This window comes from Mobula hypostoma, chromosome 5 (assembly GCF_963921235.1).
Source record: "Mobula hypostoma chromosome 5, sMobHyp1.1, whole genome shotgun sequence".
In the NCBI taxonomy this organism is placed as follows: Eukaryota; Metazoa; Chordata; class Chondrichthyes; order Myliobatiformes; family Myliobatidae; genus Mobula; species Mobula hypostoma.
Genome location: NC_086101.1, coordinates 140,427,673 through 140,445,019, shown reverse-complemented (window position 1 = coordinate 140,445,019; position 17,347 = coordinate 140,427,673). Strand labels below are relative to the sequence as shown.

The 17,347-nt window shown below is 41.8% G+C and overlaps 1 protein-coding gene across 5 annotated transcripts in view; it reads left to right on the top strand.

Annotated features, from left to right (window-relative positions):
• tjp2a (tight junction protein 2a (zona occludens 2)) overlaps nucleotides 1-17,347 on the top strand; it is a 160,577-nt gene that overhangs the window by 112,185 nt on the left and 31,045 nt on the right. For all 5 annotated transcript variants that reach the window (XM_063049073.1, XM_063049072.1, XM_063049071.1 and 2 more), the window contains exons 9-13: nucleotides 6,055-6,182; nucleotides 8,142-8,220; nucleotides 10,284-10,434; nucleotides 11,974-12,082; nucleotides 15,175-15,397. In XM_063049073.1, coding sequence (XP_062905143.1) covers nucleotides 6,055-6,182; nucleotides 8,142-8,220; nucleotides 10,284-10,434; nucleotides 11,974-12,082; nucleotides 15,175-15,397 — 690 coding nt within the window. The remainder of the gene's footprint in view (nucleotides 1-6,054; nucleotides 6,183-8,141; nucleotides 8,221-10,283; nucleotides 10,435-11,973; nucleotides 12,083-15,174; nucleotides 15,398-17,347) is intronic.

Here is a 17,347-nt window from a genome sequence, read left to right as displayed (position 1 = left end):
TTCTGTTCTGCAAATTTCTTGGCTTTTTCTGCCTTTCTGTTTGGAGGGGTATCTGAAGCTCTTTCGTTGTAGACATAATAAAAGCCAAAATCTTTTTTTCTTCTTGCACAAACTAGGTTCAATGTATCCTGATGGATGACTTGAGACTCGGTACATTTCCAATAGCCAAGTATTTAGCTCTTTTCATCCTTCTATTCTGCTGGGTCTGCTGGCAATCTAGGGCTGAACTGGCAGCCTCTAACCACAGAAGGGTTGACAAGTTGTTTGATTGCAGAAGTTCCAGTCTGCACAGTCTCACTGTTTAGTAGCACATGAAGTTCCGGAGGAGCTCAGCAGAGGGGGTAGGTTGGTGGGAGTGAAGTAAGAATATTTTGAATCAAGATGCTGACATTCTGTGGGCTATGTACAATACTTATAAATATGCCTTTTGAATTACCCTCACTCCATTCTGCAACATGTATTTTCCCTTTAAGCAACGTACTTTTAAATTGACTTGATGAACTTCAGACTTTACAATCTTTGAAGGACTCTTGAGGACTTGACTCTCAAGCATACAGCTAGGACACCTTAAGTGAATGAGGATTCATAGCCATGGACAGAAGGAAGACAGGCATTGCGGGGGAGGGAGGGGAAGGTGGGGAGATTGGAGATCTCCGAGCCAGGCTAAAACGCAGAGGAATGAGACCTCCTCTACCCAGCATCTTAGCAAATGTACAGTCGCTGGAGAACAAAATTGAGGGTGTGAGGACAAGATTGCTGTATCAAAAGAAAATGGGAGATTGTTGCATTCTATGTTTAACCGAGACATGGCTTACTCCCAGTGTGCCATATATGGTGATCAGCCCCGAAGGCTTCTCGACTTACAGGATGGACCAAGCTGCTGGTTTGAAAAAGACAAAAGGTGGAGGTGTGAGTTTCATGATAAACTCTTAGTGATGCTGAAATGTGGTGGTTTTATTGAACTTGTGCTCACCCAACTTTGAACACCTAACAATAGACTGCCGTCCATTCTATTTACCTAGGGAGTTCTCATTTGTAATCTTCACCGGAGTTTGCATACCACTGGTGGTCTCGACTAGCATGATGCCACCTCCAAACAATACGTCCATCCTCTTGCATTTCATATCATAATCGGGGGACTTCAACCAGGCTCGTTTGAAGAAAAATCTGCCCAATTACCATCAGCATATAACCTGCCACTCCAGAGGTCCCAACGCACCAAACCAGCCTCTTACTAAGATAAGGAATGCCTACTCTTCCATGCCCAGACTGCATTTCATAATCTGAATAGTTGGATGCCCTTCGACCTGCATACAGGCAGAGGCTAAAGAGCAAAGCTCCAAAGATTAGAACAAAGGTGGTCACGGAGCAATGACAGGGTTGCTTCAAGTCAGTGGACTGGGTTGGGTTCAAGGGCTCATCTGTGGATCTGAATGAAAATACTGGTTGTCAAGTACTTGTACTTTATAAGATGAGTGTGTCCTCACAAAATCATTCAGTCTTCCCCAACCAGAAGCTCTTGATGAATCATGAGGTCTGCAATCTTCTGATGGCCAGATCAGAGATATCTGAGTCTGAAGAAGTAGTATTCGGATAGGATAGGACAGTGGATCATTGAACAAAAGGAAGGAAGAGGGGAACCCAAGGGAGGTAATGGGCAGGTGAGTTGAGAAGGGGTGAAATGGTAACCAGTATGGGGAGTGGAAAAAAAAGTGAGGAGGAGGAAGTAATTATTGCAGTTTAGGTGTATCTATGTTCATACCGTCAGATAGAGGGTATCCAGACAAAATATGCGGTGTTGCTCCCTCAAACAGAGTTTGGCCACATGGCAGTAGAGGAGGCCATAGACAGATATGTCAGTATGGGAATAAGAAATTGAATTGAAATAGGTAACCAATGGGGTATCTTGGCTTTTGTGGTGGACAGGGCGAGGGTGCTCAACAAATATGCCCCATTTCCCATTTTGGTGACCCTCACTCATTCTCTTCTCTTTACCTGCCCTTGACATCTTTCTGGTTCCTCTCTTCTTTCCCTTCCTTTCGTGTTCCTCTCTCTAATTAGATTCCCTTATTCTTCAGCCCTTTACCTCTTCAACCTACCCCTCCCATTTTCTTAATATGCCCACTCATCTATTTGCTGCCCGTTTTTACTCCTGCTCCTCCCCCTCATCTGCCCCCTTTTCCAGACTTACAGAAGGTTTCAGCCCAAAGCGTCAATGGTTTATTCTCCTCCATAGATGTTGCCTGGCTTGTAGAGATACTTCAACATTTTGTGTGTGTAACTCAAGTTTCCAGCATCTGCAGAGTTTCTTGTGTTTTGGCTCAGTGTTTACACTCGGAAATCTCCCTGAATCTCTCCTGTTGGATATTTGAATGTGTTTGACCTATTTATTTGAGTGCTGATGAAAGACAATATGAAGTCTTTTGCAGATAAGCTGACTTGTTATCAACAACTTGGCAATTTTGTATAGATAAATTTTTGAGCTTGGGGCATCTGGAAATCTTGGAGGCGGGGGTGGAGCGGGAGCTTGACAAATTTGACAAATAGCAAAGCTGTGGAGCTGTGGCAGGGTTTCCCCGTCACTGAAAAGCTTGAGGGCTTTGTTTGGACAGGTGGGATTTGATACAGTGCAATACTCTAACCCAATTAGTTTTATTTGAGGTCTTTCGTGGCCTTGTGCTCAGTTCCAGGAACTGTCAAGATTGGCTTTGAGCTATAGTAGGTAAACTTAGATAACAGGGACTGTGAGCTATCAGTTGGGCAATAGGCCTCATTTACTAGGATATTGAATCTATAGTGTCAGTTTAGGCCATACACTCTACCTGGCCAACACTGTTGTTTATGCTGTGCAAGTCATCTTCCACTCCCCCTTGTATGTTCTTTTGGGCTGCAGATAAGCTATGAGTTTGTGGTATGGAGCAATGGGCTTAGTGGTGTGACCTGTAACCTCCTGTTCCAATGTTCCTAATTTTCTCAGCATTTCCTTCTGTTCCTTTTTGTGTTTGCAGTTTGCTCTTGAATGCATTTGTGCTATGGGAGTGAGTTTTCACATCCTCACCATTCTCTGAATAAAGACATTTCTCCTGAATTTACCATTGAATGTATTAGTGATTATCTTGTATTTGTGATGCCATGCATTGTTCTACCTCAGAAAGGAAAGCCTATCTCCTACCCTAACAAACTCCTTTCTAATTATAAAGAGTCATATAACACTACACCACAGAATCAGGCCCTTTGCCTCATCTAGTCCACATTGAATAATCAGCCTAGTCCCATAGACTGCAACCAGACCATAGCTCTCCCATCATGTACCTCTCCAAATTTTTCTTAAATGTTGAAATCGACCCCGCATCCACCGTTTGCCTTGTCAGCTCGTTCTACACTCGCACCACCCTTATGAAGAAGATTCCTCTCATGTTCCCCTTAAACATTTCACCTTTCACCCTTGACCCATGACCTCGAGTTGTAGTCCCATCCAACCTCAGTGGAAAAAGCCTGATTGCATTTACCCGATCTGTATCTTCAATATGTTGTATACCTCTATCAAATCTCCCCTCAATCTTCTACATTTTAGGGAACAAAGACCTAACCTAGTCAACCTTTCCCTATCACTACTGTATAGTTGACCTAGTGAAATGGCTTTAAACCACCTTATTCCAGAGAATAACCCTGTTCTCTTGATTTGGGTGTTCTCAATTTGTACTTCTCATACCAATAGTATTTCTGTCTGTTGGGCTTGATTACAAGCTCAGTGCTTCCAGCCTTTGCTAAGTTAATAATTGGAGACTTCTAATATCCATAGTTTTTGTTCCATAGTGCTTTAATTCACTTCCTCTTCCAGGAATTCTCTTCCAACTCAAATAGGATCTTTCCTCTGCCAAAAAAATTCTTTGCCTCTTTTGTCTCAACTTTAATCTTATTTTCTGTTATCTACTAATCAACATAATCATAGCAGCTGCACGTAAAGAAAATCTCTACCAGTCAAGTTAAACTGGCCATGTGATTGGCAGCCTATATGCCAACCTAGTCATCCACTCCCTCCATCAAGTCAAGTCAAGTCAAGTCACTTTTTATTGTCATTTTGACCATAAACTGCTGGTACAGTACACAGTTAAAAATGAAACAATGTTCCTCCAGGACCATGGTGCTACATGAAACAACAAAAAGCTACACTAGACTATGTGAGACAACACAAAAACTACACTAGACTACAGACCTAGACAGGACTACATAAAGTGCACAAAACAGTGCAGGGGATTACAATAAATAATAAACAAGACAATAGGCACAGTAGAGGACAAATTACAATATAATAATAAATGACGTAGATGTCAGTCTAGTCTCTGGGTATTAAGGAGTCTGACGGCTTGGGGGAAGAAACCGTTGCACAGTTTGATCGTGAGAGCCTGAATGCTTCGGTACCTTTTGCTGGATGGCAGGAGGGAGAAGAGTTTGTCTAAGGGGTGTGTGGGGTCCTTCACAATGCTGTTAGCTTTGCGGATGCAGCGTGTGGTGTAAATGTCTGTGATGGTGGGAAGAGAGACCCTGATGATCTTCTCAGCTGACCTCACTATCCGCTGCAGGGTCATGTGAACTGAGACGGTGCAATTCTTAAACCAGGCAATGATGCAGCTGCTCAGGATGCTGTCGATACATCATCTGTAGAATGTGCTGAGGATGGGGGGGGGCAGTGGGAGATGGACTTCTCTCAGTCTTCGCAGAAAGATGCTGCTGTGCTTTCTTTGCTATGGAGCTGGTGTTGAGGAACCAGGTGAGGTTCTCCGCCAGGTGAACACCAAGAAATTTGGTGCTGTTAACGATCTCAACAGGGGAGCTGCCGATGTTCAGCGGAGAGTGGTCGCTCCATGTCCTCCTGAAGTCAACAACCATCTCTTTTGTTTACATTCAGAGACAGGTTGTTGGCTCTGCACCAGTCCGTTAGCCGCTATACCTCCTCTCTGTATGCTGCCTCGTCGTTCTTGTTGATGAGACCCACCACAGTTGTGTCATCAGCGAACTTGATGATGTGGTTCGAGCTGTGTGTTGCAGCACAGTCGTGGGTCAGCAGAGTGAACAGTAGTGGATTGAGCACACAGCCCTGGGGGGCCCCCGTGCTCAGTGTGATGGTGTTGATGCTGTTCCCGATCCAGACTGACTGAGGTCTCCCAGTCAGGAAGTCTAGGATCTAGTTGCAGAGGGAGGTGTTCAGGCCCAGCAGTTTCAGCTTTCCAGTCAGGTGCTGAGGAATGATTGTGTTGAATGCTGAACTGAAGTCTATGAACAGCATTCGAACGTACGTGTCTTTTTTGTCCAGGTGGGTGAGGGCCAGGTGGAGGGTGCTGGCGATGGCGTTGTCTGTTGAGCGGTTGGGACGATACACGAACTGTGGGGGGTCCAGTGAGGGGGGCAGCAGGGTCTTGATGTGCCTCATGACGAGCCCCTCGAAACACTTCATAATGGATGTGGGTGCAACGGGACGGTAGTCGTTGAGAAAGGACACTGAAGACTTCTTCGGCACGGGGACGATGGTGGCGGCCTTGAAGCAGTGCACTGTGGCATTGGTGTGTACCATCTGCAAAACACACAGCGGTTTCCTCTGGGGTTTTCCAACAGCACCTTCTCCAGATCTGTGGTGTGTACCTTCTAAGGAAGGGGAGAGCAACATGTGCATGAAAACACCACCACTTGCAGGTTCCCCTTCAAAGCACACTCCATCTTTGAATGGAAGTGCATCATCTTCCTTTTATTCAGGGTTTAAAACCCGGAACTCCCTATCCAAGGACACTGAGGAAGCAGCTTCCCAAGAAGGACTTGCAGCACTTCTAGAAGACGGTTCACAAGCACTTCTTTGTCTGCGTTGGTGCAGATGGATTAAATTATCAATCTGCAACATCCTGTCGAATGATTGAATTAAAACAAGACTGGAGAATAATTGGCTGTGAAGGAATGTTGATTTGAGAGGTGTGAAGCAAATTCATTTGTTTCTTTCTTGCATTCTACCAAATCTCTCATTTATAATTGAAGGTCATAATTGGAAATTTTCTTTTTGCACAGTTCCAAAGAGGAGCCCTCCAGCAGACTGGCGAGAATGGGAGCCATGCCAACTCCATTTGCAACAAAGTCTGACCTGCCCACTGCTATTGACTATGAGAAGGAAGATAGGACAGAGGAGGATTACAGAGGTAAGTTGATTTCCCTTTTCTTGGAGAGAAACTAGTTGGAAATGCTGTCTGCAATGTTCCTTCAAATAGTTAGTTCTTAAAATAATTAGTTTATTTTTATTTTTATTTTTTTGCTTTGTTACCCCAAAATACGGCTAGTGTTTACAAACTTTGAATATTCTTTTGAACAATGAAATTCTCTTACATGGGAGAGACCAGATAAGATTAAAATTATCCTCCTTGAGTGGGGAGGAATATAACAAGAATTGATCAAATTTAAGAAAACTATTGATAAAAGTCAATGGAAAACTGAGTTGGCAGGAAGTTCAGTAAACAGCGAATTAAGAAGAGGATTAAGTTAAAGAATGTTGAAGAAATGAGAATTTTTAGTGTTTTTGGATGTACTATTTGGGTAGTGGAAGAAGATAAATAACTCTTCAAGAAGGGAATTGATTAAATGTCATAGAAAGGCAGCTTCAGAAGCCAGTACAGGCACTATGGGTTGAATAACATGTTGCATTTGTATTTTGGAAATGTGATGGACTGATAAGAATGTCTTTTTCTGCGTAATATCATATAAAATGCAAAACAATAAAGATGCTTTTCTTGGATTTTACCTGTTTGCCAACTTTACCTGTCTATCCTGAAATCATAGAGTTATTTCTACCTTTTTTTGCTTGTGTTGGAGAATCCTATTCACAGGCTTTGGCATTTACTTTATTGGGTTTCAGTCTGTGGGTAGTACTCTAACCTTGAAGGCAAAAGGTTTCTGATCCAAGTTCCCCTCCGGAGTTTAATCCCTAAAAATCCAGATGTGCACCAGTGAAGTGATGTGAGAGAGAGTGAGATATATATAGATGTCTCGTATCTTCCTTTTGGGTAGTAATTAAATGGTCTCAATTTTGAAGAGCACAACAGTTCTCTGGAAACTCTTGTGCCAATTTCTTAACAAGTCTTATCTGCTTGGCTATAAATATATTTAATTGAACTGCAATTTGTAAAATCTTCTTGTATGCTGATAGAGGATACATTTGCCCCATGTCTCCCCTGTCCATTCTATCCATTATCTTCAAATCTACACTCCAATACCTTCCCTGCACCTTTTTTTCAGATTATGAGAACACTCAGTCCTCTTTTATTGTCATTTAGAAATGCATACATGCATTAAGAAATGATACAATGTTCCTCCAGAGTGATATCACAGAAAACAGGACAAACCAAAGACTAACACTGACAGAACCACATAATTATAACATATAGTTACAGCAGTGCAAAACAATACCATAATTTGATAAAGAACAGACCATGGGCACAGTTTAAAAAAAAAAGTCTCAAGTCCCGATCGACTCCTGAGTCCCCGAGAGCAGGCAGCAAAAGGGAGAAGCTCCCTGCCATAAACCTCCAAGGCACCGACAACTGCCGATGCATTGGAAGCAGCCGACCACAACCGACACCGAGTCCATCCGTCCGAAAACTTCGAGCCTCTGACCAGCCTCCCGAGTGCCATCCTCTGCCAAGCGCCTTCGACCTCAACCCGGCTGCCGGAACAAGCAAAGTCGAGGATTCGGGGCCTTCTGCTCCGGAGATTCCGGTTACCACACAGTAGCAGCGGCAGCGAAGCGGGCATTTCAGAAGTTTCTCCAGATGTTCCTCCGTACTCTCACATCTGTCTCCATCAAATCAGAAATGTGCACGGTCCCCTACTTGACAGATTACAGATATCATTCACCAGAGAGGCCACACGTACTGTGTCGCGCCACCATCTTCTTCTCCTCTAAGATGCTCCTTTTAACAACTTTTAATAAGCTAGGTCTAAAAAAAATGTGTTAGTTCTTAAAGCATTTTGAGAGCTTGGAAGCATTTAAATAGTTTTCTAATATTTATGTAATGTCTTCAGAGTGATCGAGCTCTACATCACAGAAAGTATACCCTTCAGTCCAACTCAGCTTTGCCCAATTTTTCTCTCTTGTTTTTCTACAGTTTCCAAAATTGAAGAACCAGTAGTAACGGCTCCAAAGAAATTTCTTCAACCAAGTCCAGAAGATCAAGAGATCTTTGGGTAAGTCAGGATACCCAAAAGGGTCGATGTAGGGACAAGAACTGTTTGTTTTTGGCCAGGATAACTTAAAAAATAGAGCAGGCATTTCAGTAGTGAATTTTTAACTTGTTTACAGGATGTTGACATCAGTGGAAAGATCAGTGTTTATTGGTTAGGTTTTGATAATCTAACACCTTGACCTGTTGTTGTCCATGTGGTGAAGTAACTTCCACAGGGCTACTGGGTAGAAGGTTCCAACAACTTGAACCAACAACAGTGATGCTGTTACCATGTCCTGTATGGCTTTATGCATTTGGTGGTGTTCTGATTGCCAGCTATCCTTGTCTTTCTAAGTATTTGAGGTTGTAGCCTGAGAAGTACTATTTGAAGAAGCCAGTGCATCTTGTAAAGGATGCACACTGCAGCGACAGTTTGGAAAGTTAAGGCAAATTGCAATTGGGTGAGCTAAATTGCTAGTTGTAATTCTGAGATTGATGTCTGCATAACAAAGGTATAAAGGGATTTGGGATTTTAAAAACAATGTATATAGTTAGGTCACATCAGCTCTGATCTCATTCATTGAACAACAGAATGGGGTCAAAGGACCAAATGTTCTCTGAAACCTTAATGAAAGGAATAGCAACAATTCCCTTTTTAACCTTGACTTGGATCGACTGTAATTTGTTGATATTGAACAGAAGCTTCAGTTTAAATTGGAATAGAAAGCATTCCATATCCATGGCTGTGTTATTCCTTTGAGTTGAAGGATAACTTTGGTTTTGACAAACATTTGGAAATGGAATGGTGGGGGTTATTTAAAATGTTTTTGTTAAATGACATTAAGATAAATATTGCCATACAGACACGTTCCGCAGCAACGCCATTGGAAGTTGATTAGTTTAAAGAATCACTTTGAGCAACTGGAGAGTGAAGTGTCATGAAGTCGTTCATCATGGAAACTGACCTTTTGGTCCATTGATGCTGTTCCAATTGTTAAGCACCCACTTAAATAAACTTACACTAGCCCCAGTTTATACTGTGTTTGAACACCAGAACCAAATATTACAGTGCAGGAGGCCATTGGGCCCATTCTGACTGCACCAACTCTTTGAAAGAGAGCGCTCTAGTTCAGACTAGTGCTTTCCCATTGACTCAGTTCCATGTGTATCAATTTAAATGGGGAATTTATGAATATAGATTCTGATAAAAGCAAGGGTAGGTCATTCAGGCTGTTGAGTCTATTCCACTATTGAATTATGTTAATTCTTTGTCCACTTTATCTTATTAACTTAGTTCTGGGATCCAAAAATATCACTTGCAGAACAAAACTTCATTAATCCATTTGTTATTTTTGATAACCAGAGGGAATGATAATCTTTTTTTCAAAGTTTTGGTACAAAATGCATTAACATTCACATTGCAGGAGCGGAACATTACTTTGATCCAAATATAATTATTCTTATTATTCTAATTCCATTCCCCACCCCCCATCCCTGACTGGCTGTACTACACGCAGTATAGGATCCCCAATGCCTTTGACCAGAAAATCCTACAAAAGATATTGGATTCAGCCCAGCAATCATGGGTAAAACCCTCCCAACCGTTGAGCACATCTACATGAAATGTTGCCGTAGAAAGGCAGCATTTATCATCAAAGATCCTTACCACAAAGACCATGCTCTTTTCTCACTGCCGTCATCGGGTAGAAGGTACAAGTGCCCCAGGAATCGCACCACCAGGTTCAAGCACAGTTACTACCCCTCAACCATCAGGCTGCTGAGCAAAAGGGGATAACTATGCTCATTTAAGGACTCAATTTAGGACTCTGTGGTATTGATGAATGTTATATAGTTATTTCATGTTCGTTATTTATTGCTATATATTTATATCTTCATTTTCGCAGCTTGTTTACAGTTACTGTTTTATAGATTTGCTAAGTATGCCTGCAGAAAAAGAATCTCAGGGTTGTATGTGGTGACATATATGTACTCAGATAATAAATTTTACTTTGAACTTTGGAAGGCGAGGCTGTTCAGAGTGGAATATGAAATATTTTAATGAATAATACATTCTGTTTTCTACAGCCCAGATACAAAAATGGTGCAGTTCAAGAAAGGTGATAGCGTTGGCCTCCGACTTGCTGGTGGCAACGATGTGGGGATCTTTGTGGCAGGAGTGCAGGAAGGTAGCCCAGCTGAGAATGAAGGGCTTGAGGAAGGAGATCAACTGCTTAAGGTAACTCCTCGAGGCACCTCACTTATTGACTCACCTCTGTACAAACTCCAGTTTCAGATTTACAGGTGCAGGGCTGGGATAGAATGGTTCAAAACATCTTCAATATGGCATGCTCCCAATCAATTATGATATCCTTTCCACATTATATCTACGCTGTCCGCCCCACCTAACGAACACTGACTAGGAATTGGTGTGGGGGGTAGGAGGGAACAGAGACTTAGAATTAACCTGAGGGGCTCTGTTGTCTGAGAATAATTGCCTTTGGTTTAGTTGAAGTGAAGTTGGATGCACTGACACTTCAATGGAGAATGGGTGATTTGATTTGAGATTCACGTGTCACATTATTTCCAAGTTATCCTTTCGATTTCCATGTAGAGCCTGGAAAAGATTCCTCCCAGTATTCTTTCATTTTATTCCCTGTTCATGTTGTTGCAAAGTCCAGTATGTTACCAAGTAATTCAAGCATCAAACTTGATAGCGTCTTGTAGTTTGAAGCTGTTATCATATCCATTGACAGATGTCCATCTGTTTTCCCCCCCAAATAATGGAAGAGTTAACCAGATGTGGATCGAGAAGGACTTATTTGACATGCCATATCAAACCTTGCTGCCTAGTAACCCCCGATTAAATCCTAGCCTAATCATGGGACAATTTACAATGGCCAATTAGTATATCTTTAGCCTGTGGAAGGGAACTGGAGAACCTAGAGAAAACCCACATGATCACGGGGAGAACGTGCAAACTCCTTACAGACAGTGGCAGGAATTGAAACCCGGTCACTGGACCGGCAGAGCGTTATGCTAACCACTAGGGTACTGTGCATAAATTGTTGGATTAGAACTCATTAAGTAGGTTAAATACTTACTTTTATTCTCGCATCTTCCCGCTTCCTTTCCAGTCCTAAAGAAGGATCTTGGCCCCAAACGTTGACTGTTTATTCATTTCCGTAGATGCTGCCTGACCTGAGTTTCTTCAGCATTTTGTGTGTGTTGCTTTGTGTTAAATGCTGATTTGATTTAACTTTGAAAATTGCTTAAGTGTTAGTGTGAGTTTTAACATTAGAATTGTAGAACTTGTCTTGGCACCAGCCTTGTGATGATGGCTTTGATTCCATCGTCACGTCATAGGAAAGATGAAGTACATGAGATGAGGGGCCAGGATGGGTAGCCAATTCAGATGGGTAGCGATTTAAGGAATTGGCTATAGGAGGAGTTGAGAGGGATGTTTCAAATTGTGATCTGGAAAGGTAGTGAAAGCAAGTCCAATAGGAACTTTTGAAAGAATTGGTTGAATACCTGAAAAGTACTGTGAAGAGCAGAGAGATCTTGGAGAGTGTATAGTCTTGCACTTGGCAGAATGGACTCTTCAGTGTTACAGAATTCCACCAACACAGAGTGGAAGATGGTTAAAGGGTTACTTCTGATTTTTGTTTGATGCAACCTATTTTCCTGAAGAAAAATAAAAATAATGCTTCCCTGCAGGGTGCTCACCTCCATTTTATGAATGGGTGATAACTAAGTTGTTTGTATATCCCACCAGATAAACTACATGGATTTCCGTAGTATTGTACGTGAAGAAGCTGTTCTATATCTTTTAGAAATTCCGAAGGGCGAAGATGTGACCATCCTTGCTCAGAGCAAGTATGACGGTATGTAATTTAAACTAAGCCACTAAACACTAAACTGAGTTGATAAACCCTTATTAGGTGAATCCACGAGGATTCTTTATATTGTGTATTCTACTGCACATGGTTCAGACTGAAGCCAAAAATTGCGATTGCTGCTCATTGTTCTAGGTCAATACCTGGAAATATTGACTGCTTCCCCTCCAGATTTGCTGTGTGACCTGAGTATTTCCGGCATTTTCTATTTTTGTTGGGTCTAGGCTGATTGGCTCCATTCTCTACCAGTCAAAGGGAGTTCAGTAATGAAATCCTTTGGTGGCTCTTAAAGTTGTGTAAAGTTATTACAAGATGCAACTTTAAGGTCTTCAGCCTAATCTGTCTGCTTCTTTTGATTATTTGATAACTGACAACCTGTGACAAGCTGATGAATGACAGCACAGTTACCATAAACACAAGAGATTCTGCGAATGCTGCAAATCTTGAGCAACACATACAAAGTGCTGGAGGAACTCAGCAGGTCAAGCAGCTTCTATGGAAGAGAATAAACAGTCGACATTTCGGGCCAAGACCCTTCATTGGGGCTGGAAAAGAAGGGGAAAGATGCCAGAATAAAAATAAATACTTAACTTCATCAGAATGTGGCCTTGCATGTATAAACCATGTCAGTATTGTAGAATGATGGTAGTAAGTGGATGTACTTCCTCTGTCACTGGAGACATTTTTTCCAATGAAAAGTGTGGGTCTTGTGGATATTGTTTCTGGTCCACTGTCCACTGTTTTGGTGTGCTTTTAGAACCAGATATAATTTGGATTGGATTTATTGTGCACACAAACTGAATTGCAATTTGGCACTTAATCCAAGAGTAGGGCAACACTCACAACACGCTGGAGGAACTCAGCAGGTCGGGCAGCATCCGTGGAAACGATCAGTCAACATTTTGGGCCGGAACATTGACTGTTTGTTTCCACGGATGCTGCCCGACCTGCTGAGTTCCTTCAGCGTGTTGTGAGTGTTGCTTTGACTCCAGCATTTGCAGAGTATTTTGTGTTTCCAAGAGTAGGGTAGATGTCTGTCAAATGCTCAGACTTGTATTCAGTCAGCCAGTCTCTGCATCAAGAGTGTTTCAAGGTGATTAAACTGCAGGAGGGGTCCCTGCAACTGAAACTTGGTGGGTTTGAGAATCTGATTTCCTTTTGGAAAATAACAGAAGACGGTGGGTTTGAGAATCTGATTTGTTGTTGGACATTAGCTGGAGTTGGTGGGTTTCAGAACCTGATTTACTTTTGGACACTAACAGTAGATGGTGAGTTAGAATCTGATTTGCTGTTGGGTATTAACAGGAGTCAGTGGGTTTGAGAATCTGATTTGCTGTTGAATATTAACAGGAGTCGGTGGGTTTGAGAATCTGATTTGCTGTTGGACATTAACAGGAGTCAGTGGACTTTGAAGACATGATGAAGGGGAGAGGGTAGGATTGGCAGTGGGATGGGGTAAGAAGGAAAAGACTGGTGGGTTGGGCTGTTAATGGGGGTGGATTGTGGGAAGTGAATGGTGGTTATAGCAGGGTGATAGGTTGATGGAAGAACTGGTTGGGGTGATGGTCTTGTAGAAAGGGTAAGGGGAGACTACCTTTATTAAAAAAAAAAGTTTGGTACCCTCGTCGATACTAAACATCATTAACACTGGAGCAAGAATTGAGCATTGATTCTCCAAAAACCTCCTGCCATCTACAAGGCATAAGTTGGAAATATGTTGCAGTCTTTCCTATTTGCCAGGGAAAGTGTAGTTGAGCGAGGTGTAAGAGTTTAACATTGTCCTAGGACAAAGCATATTATTTAATTAATACAGTGTCCACCACCCTAACCTTCCTTCCTTTCACCAACCTCACTTTAGCTGCAGCATGTGCTGTGTACAAAATGCATTCCAGTTAGTTGCCTAGGCTATTCAGCCAGCGTACCTCAAACTTGAAGCCTCAGCTACCAGTGACAAGGGCAGAGGGTTGTGGTGCACCAGCACCAAAGGTTCTCCTTGTCGGCAGCTCCATCATTCCAACAGAGCATTTTAAAATACTTTTAACTTGAATTCCCATAGGTTCTCTGCTTAATGCAACCAGATTTGTCCTATTTCTTAAAATTTTAATGTACCTGGTCTTTCATTGGTTTCTGTTCTTCTCAAAATGGAAATGTATTGCTTGAAAGATAATCCCTAATTAAAACGAGCTGTAGAGGATTGTGTTGCTAAAGACTAGTGGAACTCGGTCTGCAGATGGACCTGGATTATTGATGGCTGCCTGTCCGGCAGATAAGCTGGTTTGTACCCATCCTTCATGGAAAATAATGTCAACCTCTTAGACTTTGTGTTCAACTGCTTGTGCATCTAATTTTAGCCAATAGGATAAGAGATGGTCTTTTGCTGGACCTGATTTTTCAGAAAGTTAACAGTTGATTGGTAGATTCACTTATCATAGTTGCATGTACTGAGGGAAAGTGAAAAATTTAGTTTTGCATGCCACCTATACAGATCGTTTAATCATATCAGTACATTGAGATAGCACGAGGCCAAATAACTGAATACAGAAAAAATTGTTACGAATAAAGTGCAAGCAGACTGTAAGGTGCAAAACCGTGAAGCAGTAGATTAAGGTTAAGAATCAATCTTAATCATACAGCAGTTATTGTCTTGTAGGTAACAATAGTCTTAGCACAGCAGGACACGTGCTGTCCTTAATCCTGGCATGTACTTTCAAGTTTTTGTATCTTCTGCCGATGGGGAGGTGGAGAAATGAAAATGGGGTGGGTGGGGCCCTCGATTATGTAGGCAGATTCATCGAGGCAGTGAAGTTTAGACAGAGTTCATGGAGGGGAGGCTGTGGTACGATGGCACTTGTGTTTCCCAGAGTCTTAATTATCAAATTGAAGGCAGTGGAAATTCTAAAATTAATTCTGGCAGCAGATGAAGTAGAATTCTGGAAGTATCATGTGTTATCCATATATAAATGTTGTTTAGTTCGCTGCACTCTTGTATTGCAACAGTACAAGTCGGTACTGAAAATGAATGGTCAAATGCCATTAACATTATTCCCTCCCTAATGCTTTTTTTCCCTTCTCTTCACTAGTGTACAAAGATATAATTAACTCTGGCCGTGGCGATTCATTCTTCATTAGGACTCACTTTGAGTACGAAAAAGAGACTCCACAGAGTTTGAATTTTACCAGGGGTGAAGTCTTTAAAGTCTTGGACACCCTATACAATGGAAAGCTGGGAAATTGGTTAGCAGTGAGAATTGGCCCTGACAACATCAAACACCTGGAGAAAGGAATCATTCCAAATAAAAGCAGGTGAATTCTGAAATTCCACAAATGGTTCATATAAGTAGAAGTAAACCATAGGAAATGGGTAATTTAGTTCCTAGAACTTGCTTCACTGTTTACTAAGGTCATATCTGATCTTCTACGTCAACATTACAGCACTGTATCTGTTGGGCAGCCAGAAATTCGTCAATCTGTGTCTTAAACATACTCAACTGAGCATTTATATTTCTCCTGAGGAAAGCATCTTCCCAATCTATGTGTAGGTGATGGAAATTAAGGAATCTGGGAAGTGGAGACAGATTAGCTCTGCAATTAAGAATGCCTGCATATCCGCATAAAGTACCAATATCCACACGTCTTGGAGACAAGAGCTGGAAAGAGGGATTAAACTTCGATGGCTTTGCCTTAGCGCAGAGCAAGGCGTCCTATTTTCTTTGTTCAATGGTTCTGAGCATGAGGATTGGAGAGCATCAGAAGCTGAAGAGCAGGAGAGTATTTGTAAAGGGGGCAGAATTGATATACACACTTATTTGTACTCCATAGGAAAAATCAGAATGGAGTCCACCTACAACTGTCAAATATGACCTTTTTGGGTTCAAGATAAATTTGGTCAGTTTGAACAAAGGGCTACTTACTTAGTCTGAGTATTTATTTATAAATCTCTACTATAGTCAACAACACACACAACATGCTGTGTGTGTTGGTTGGATTTCCAGCATCTGCACATTTTCTGTTGTCTGTCGTAAGCAGCTGTATAAGATGCTGATTGATCATCCAGCTTTTCTTGGAAACTAGTCATATGATGCAATTACATTTTCCTCCCTGCTTTCTGTCTGACTTTAACGCAGAGTCTGCAAAGTTTAATAATAGGTGGTTCACTTGGGTTTGGTAATTCAAAGCCCAAGGTGTAGATGACACATTCCATTTTGTGTCAATTTAACACAGCAGGCGTTTGATGCACTTTACAGATGCTTTTGTCTTTTTCAATGGCATTCAATGTTTATGTTAGTTCATTTCCACTTGTGGCTTGTATTCAAATCTCTCTGTAGCCTCATCCCTCTGTAACTCTGGAATCTCTATAGGGCTTGTAGCTGTCGACAGTCTGTGCTTTACCATTTCTGCTAGCTGGTCACAGCCCTCCTGCACTGGTGGCTATCTCTTCAGCTCCCTGAACCTCTTGGTCTCACATCTTTTGAAGATTCTCTTAAAACCTACCTAAGAGTCCAAGCTTTTGGTTTCCTATCCTAATTATCAGCTTTTTTCCCCTGGGATGTTTCTCACCAGTCAGAATTTGACATTTGAACTGCATAGTGAATTACTGAGGCTTGTGAATAATCTTAAAAAGAAGGATCAATAGTTCCTCAGTGGTCATAAGTTTTCTGTCTAACCCCACTAGCACTAAAATTAGCCTAATTCTACTGCCCATCACCAGGTCATGACCATATATACATCCAAGTACTATTTAAATGAGGTGAGCATTTCTGCTTGCACCACAGTTAGTTCCAGAACCCTGCCAAATGTTGATTCCTCAGAGGGAGGGGGTCGCAACTGTTATTATGCAGTGGACCTTCACCATCCAGGCTAGAAAACCCCTCTCTTAGGGAAATGGATTCTTATTTATTCCATGTAGGCTCGCTGCAATTTTATACACCTCAGTTAAGCCTTCTCTAAAGCAAACAACTATTTCCTCATGACTACAGAAATGAAGAAGTGAAGCTCAAAAATTAGTGCAAGTGTTCCTGTTGATGACGTTCAGAGGAGCATTACTCAGTCACTGCACCATGATACTCCCTCATTCATAATTTGTTTCCAAAGAAACTAGCTGATATATACTGTTCTACCACGACCTTGCTGCTCTTCCGTTCCATGCCGTTAACTAATAATGGAAAGCATCCTGTATATATTTTTAGTCACTTTTGATCCATCCTGCTTCCTATATTTCTCCAGGAACATGTACCTCAAGCTCACCCCTGTTCC